Genomic DNA, 5,703 nt, shown 5'->3' with positions numbered 1-5,703 from the left:
TGGAAATTAAAGCCAGTCCTAAAGTGCGAGCTTTCGTTGGTGAAGAAGTATCGCTGAAATGCTCATTCAAATCCAGTTCCCCCATCACTGAGAGCCTGACGGTAGACTGGACATACCGGCCCCTCACAGGTGGTCAGATGGAGACAGTAAGTGGAACAGGGAGTCTTTTTCTAATGAAGACTGACCAAGCCTCTGTGCATGCTCAAAATCTGATGGTATTTTTTCTGTTTGCCTTGCTGTGCTGCTTCATGACTTTGGGGTTTAGGACTCTCATTGTCTCCTCCTTTCCCATGTGAAATCGCTTTAGTGTTCTTTGGGCAAAAAATATAGCATGATGATGACAAAGTAGATAAACTTTGGGTTTACAAAGCATTTACAGCGTACAGTGCAGCACCTGTGTCAAAACCTAAAGTTTATCCACACATAGAATGACTGTAAAGCATTTGATTGGTAGCTTTCTTGAAGGCAGCTGTACCCCAGTAGTTCTGTCGTGCAGTCTACTGCTGCTGTTTCTTAGAGTGGTAAGAACGTGCGTGCAATGACAGTCTGAAGACGGTGATGATGACAGCCTCTAAGGTTTATGGGCTGCTACTTGCTGTTTTGTTGGCAGCGTTTTGAAATCGAAGCATAAATACGTAAGTCTGAAAGCCCACTGGCAATCTCTCATTCAAGGTGGAAACAGAAAATGTACATCTTTACGGATGATCAGTGACTTCTGCTGCCTGAAGAGTTTGAACTCTTAGGAGTGTCCTTGTATCTGGAGCAAAAGGGTGGTGCTTGTATGAAGTGACGTCTGCTAAGTCTCTACTCATAGGACAGCTGGAGCAAAAGTGCAAGGAGCAAAAGCTGAAGAGTGTTCTGTCTTGCACGAGACAAGAAGCCTGCTCTGCTCCTCAACTGAGGATCCGCAGGAGAGAACAAGTTGGTCAGAATGGTGACGGGGATGTCTGAGAGCTGAGGCTGGTAGATAAAAGCGCTGGAGATCTAATGGAATGGGACTGACTCAGAATTATCAAATAGGAACTCGAAAAGGTCTCCTGTATAAGAACTATTCTTTCTGACTTCTTAATGTGTATTCCTTTATGTTTACAATCCAAAAAGTAGTTTGCTTTCTTAGAGGAGTGTTTTATTGGCGCAATTATTGTCTTTGCCTCCTTTTAGATTTTTCATTATCAGTCTGTTCCATACCCAACGACAGTGGGAAAGTTCAAAGACAGGATATCCTGGGTTGGGAATGTTGCCAAGGGCGATGCTTCTGTTGCTATCCAAAGCCCAGTGATGAGTGACAATGGGACGTTCATCTGCAGTGTGAAGAATCCTCCAGACGTGTACCATAACATTCCCCAGACAACGCTGATAGTTACGGAGAGGGGTAAGCCTCCATGTCAATAGCACGTCCTCATCTATGAGATACAGCTGCATTGCAGCTTTGTCAGAATCTTAGAAGTCTGAGCATCACATGTGAAATGGGTTCCCTGGAGTTCCACAGTAGAATTTCAGCAAGAGTTACCTCAGCCCTTCTTTCTGAGCTAAGTACATTGAGAACTACTGAATGTATTGGGGGCAGGAAGGGACAGAGGAATCTGTGGTAATAACAGAAATCAAAATTGTGCGTTTCTTCAGGAGTACCGGTCTCCACATATTGCAGCAGTAGAACAACTTAAACGTTTAGGAAATGCTGGTCTAAAAAGAACTGTTGCATCACAAACACTGATTCTCATTAATACTTAATTTCCTCATCTGCCCTGTGTGTGAGACCTGCCCCAAATTTGCAGCTTAGACATGCTGATAGAACCATGTCGTGACCTGCCTGCCTTTGTAGTTTTTTGCATATAAAGCACCCTACTGTGTTGGATCTGTGATAGGAGTCCTACAGATTCAGTGACAAGCTGTTTCAAATCTGCCAACTCCGTGCTTTGTATGAGAAGGCTAGCAACCTGTGTCCTGGATGAACATTTGTCACAGAGGCTTAAGAAAGCCATATTTTACTACTGGTACAGCTGGGCTGCTCTTTGTCTTTCCTGCAGGCCTTTCCTTCCAGCTAACTTCAGCGGTGCTGCTGTCCATTTTAGTATTTCTCCCTTCCGTCATTGTGGTCGTTCTGCTGTTGGTAAGGATGGGAAGGAAATTTGGAGTGCTAAAGGAGAAAAAAAAATCTGGCTGTAAGAAATCCTCCATCGAAGTGTCTGATGAGTAAGTTCTGGCTGGAACCTAAAGCCTGTATTTCTACTTTGGCCTGTTGACGCAGGCCAAAGGACAGTTTCTCCACTGTTCTTCATTTCACACCTCTCGGCGTCTGCAGTTCAGTCACTGAAATCTACTTCATGAGCATAATTTAGCCAGCGGTCAGAAAGCTTTGGAAAATCCCCATGTTGGAGCATCAACTAAGTGCTGTACATCCCCTTTTTCTGTCATTCGTATGAGGCCGTGGAACTGAAGCAGTTTAGGGTTAGACAGTCTTTCACTTCTGTAATCGGGTTTATTTCAGCCTAACTCAGCAAGATATTTTGCTTATGTGGGCTTTATGTGTTGCATTTCGGTGTGAAGTATCCGTAACAACAAAACAAACCGAATAATGCTAACTGCTTCCCCTGTGATGGCCTGAGCAGAGATGCCAGGTACTGAATGAGCCTTGGAGACTGAACTCCCTTCTGAACTGGGGAGGATTCTGTTCTGGAAAGGTTCACTAGTGAGAACAATAAGGTAACACTGCTTCTGCTGGAGCTGCACCTGGTTTTCCAATGAACTCAGTCCTACAATTTCTTGCAGAATGGGTTTTTAATACAGTGTTCTGATGAGCGTTGTAAGATTTGCCAGCCAAATAGCAACTCTTGTTGCGTTCTTCACGGCACTTAAGTGAAATGTCTGCCTTCAAAATAAGGGACTTGACATTCTTTATTCTTTTTGGTTTTGCTGTGCAGAGTCAAAGGCTTTTCATCACGATTCAGTGTGGTAGAACTAGAATTCACAGTCCATAGGAGATACTAGTATGTGTGTTGGGGAAAAGTCCAGCCTAATCCTGTGCTTTTTCTGCAGGCCTGAACATACAGAGACAGACAACTGCTTGCGGAAACTCAGAAACTGGTGTCTGAACTGTGTGGTGAGTGAAAGCTGGTGTTTTCGTAAGTGGTTTTGTCAACTTTGGTGCTCTGAGAAGGTGCTAAGAGCAGCAGGTAGAGCTTGTCATAACACCTCTGGATGTCAAAGAAGTGTCCCAAATGGCTAGGCTTATGCTCCTTGGTGTTTTCCACGTGTGGGCTATAGGGGGTGAGAACTGCTGGTCATACTGCATGACCGGTAAGGGAAGTTGTCTTGAGATCCACCAAATTGATTTTTCATTTGACTTTATTGAAATCAAAGCTGACATTTTAAGGTGAAAATTCAGAAAATTTTAAGTGCTAGCTACTGTGCTGCGTAGTTTCTTTAAAGTCTCTGCAAAACCAGTTTGGGGTTTGACCAGTGGGGTTTCCCCCACTAAGGCGGGGAACGGGAGGCAGTGATACCTCAATCCACTATCTTTCTTGCAAAGATGGTAGTGTGCAGCCTTGCCTCTTTTTTGGAGGTCTTCCTACTTACACTGTTTTCATCACAACATACTACTGCTAAACTCTTGTGGTTTGTTTCTGGCTTTTTGTTTGTTTTGTTTTGTTTTGTGAAGTGGTGGTTGTCTTCTAATTCTGTGTGTTCACTCACTACCCTATCAGCAAGCTTCTGTTCGTCAGATGTGTTGTGCTGGAGCTACGGAATGTTTTTGCCACCTGCTGTACTTGTTTTGCAAAATGTGCCTCTAAGTTCTCTGTGCTGGCATTAGCAGCCACAGCCTACGTGTGGCACATTCCAGAGTAAGCTCAGTAATATGCCTAATTTGAGAGCGTTTTCATTTTTTCCTGGTGTCCTACAGAGCAAGCTTACCTCAGACGCACCTTTACATCTTTTATACACGGTCAGGAAGTACGTTAAGGAGGATTTAAATATGTGTTGCTTGATTCACTATTCTAATGTCAGTGATTTAAAATGTACTAAATGCGTGAGCCTTCAGACAGGTGTGTGCTGATGGTTTCTATGCTTTGTTAGATACAGAATGAAAAACAAACAATTATGCAAGTTACATATGAAATATTTACAATTCTACATAAGACGCAGCAGTGTCGGGGAAAAAGAGTTTGGAGAGGTGCAGAAAGTAGAAGATGCTTTATGCAAAAGAAGGAGTTGCCATGGGAGATGGAAAGGCTATTGCAAGCGACATGCTGGGGAGCAGGGAGGCACCGTTGCTTTACTGCAGGTGGAGAGATGGGAAAGGATGGGAGCCCCAGTTCGGTGAGGCAAACGCTGTCAGACAGTTGGAGACTTCAAAAATTGAAAAATGTCTTCTCATCCTCTGAGAGAAGGCAAATTTGAATGCTGTAGTCCTGCTGCTTTCATATTGAGTATTTTGTCATCTGTTTGATATCGAAATATTTAGCTTACCAAGTCTCTGAACATCCTGTCTCACTCACTTCAATGATTCTACATTTTTGAGGTTTCTGTAATGTGCTTTTTTGTGCTTAATATGTTACCAATTAAAATTGCAAAGCCAGTGAAAATCTGTTTGGACTTAAAATGGCTGGAAAGTTAGAGAGATTTCCCTTACAGAGCTGTTATGTTTGAGTTTCTTTCAAGTTGAGAGCTGCAGAGCTGGATTGTGGGGACGCCATCAAATGATTACTGTGGTTAAAACAATAGACGATGGGGATCTGAAAGTATGCGGTTGGTTGTAGCTGAAAAACAACAACTTGTGCTGCTCCGGACCTTCTCTGTAGGGATTGGTGGTGCTTTTTAAGATGGCTTTAGTCTGCACTTTATGGTTCGTCCTTTGCTTGAGCTTTAGCTGCTACTTCTCTTAAAACACACGTTATACAGTGGCAATTCGGCTGTGTATCTGTGATAAGTCAGATTTAGCTGCAAGTGCTTGCATGAGTCCTACATGTCCTACGGCTTATTCTAGCACAGCAGCATTTTGGAAAGCATTTAAGCTCTTGTCAGAAGCCTAGCAGACTTAAAATTTTGTTGAACTCGCAACTTGATTCATGTCTTCGTATATAGTCTCAATTTCTCTCTCCATACTCCCTGTTTAGGACACGGATGAAGAAGACCCATACTGATGAAAGACTAAAGCTATGGATAAAGAACAAAATTACAGCACTGAAAACCATGGCTGCTGGGTAACCAGCGCAGACTGAAGGACCTGCTCTAATCTTGGCAGATTGGAAGAATAATGCCGACGGGATAATTCGCCTTTCTTTAAGCACAAAATAATGAATTTGGAAATCTTTCTAATTTATTGGGGGAAAAAAATATGTCTTAACCTCACTTCTCCAGTGCCTACAGAAACCTCAGTGCCTACAGCTGTACAGCCTGTTTCCTACCAACAGTCTGAGGATGCGTGTTTCTTAGTTTACTTGCAAATTTGTTTCCTTTATTATTGGTGACATCCAATAATGGCTTTCCTGTGCCCTTGGATTCAAATTGCCTGAAGCACAGGCTACTCCGGAGTCAGCTCTCTAAGGTGATCATCACTGAGCATTGACAACGTTTTCTTCTCAGTGTTTTGGGAACCTATTTGCTAAGGACTTAAACCAGTTTGATTAAGCGGTATATGGCATCCTTTGTCTTGGAGCGAAGAGAACCTACTGCTTTTTAACTATTCCTTGGTTTAATCTGCCA

At 43.0% G+C, this 5,703-nt stretch overlaps 1 protein-coding gene across 1 annotated transcript; it reads left to right on the top strand.

The window, feature by feature from the left end:
* Positions 1-8: 8 nt before the first annotated feature.
* LOC103921534 (myelin protein zero-like protein 3) lies at positions 9-5,141 on the top strand (the record flags this gene model as incomplete). Its single annotated transcript, XM_009329521.1, has 5 exons — positions 9-146; positions 1,162-1,372; positions 2,028-2,184; positions 3,037-3,100; positions 5,115-5,141. Coding segments are annotated over 5 exons (597 nt in total), but the record flags the coding sequence as incomplete, so codon positions are not given.
* Between the last annotated feature and the right edge of the window lie 562 nt (positions 5,142-5,703).

Source organism: Pygoscelis adeliae, unplaced genomic scaffold, assembly GCF_000699105.1.
Source record: "Pygoscelis adeliae isolate BGI_AS28 unplaced genomic scaffold, ASM69910v1 Scaffold268, whole genome shotgun sequence".
NCBI lineage: Eukaryota > Metazoa > Chordata > Aves > Sphenisciformes > Spheniscidae > Pygoscelis > Pygoscelis adeliae.
The sequence above is the reverse complement of the archived record's forward strand: the minus strand, read 5'-3'. Positions and strand labels throughout refer to the sequence as shown.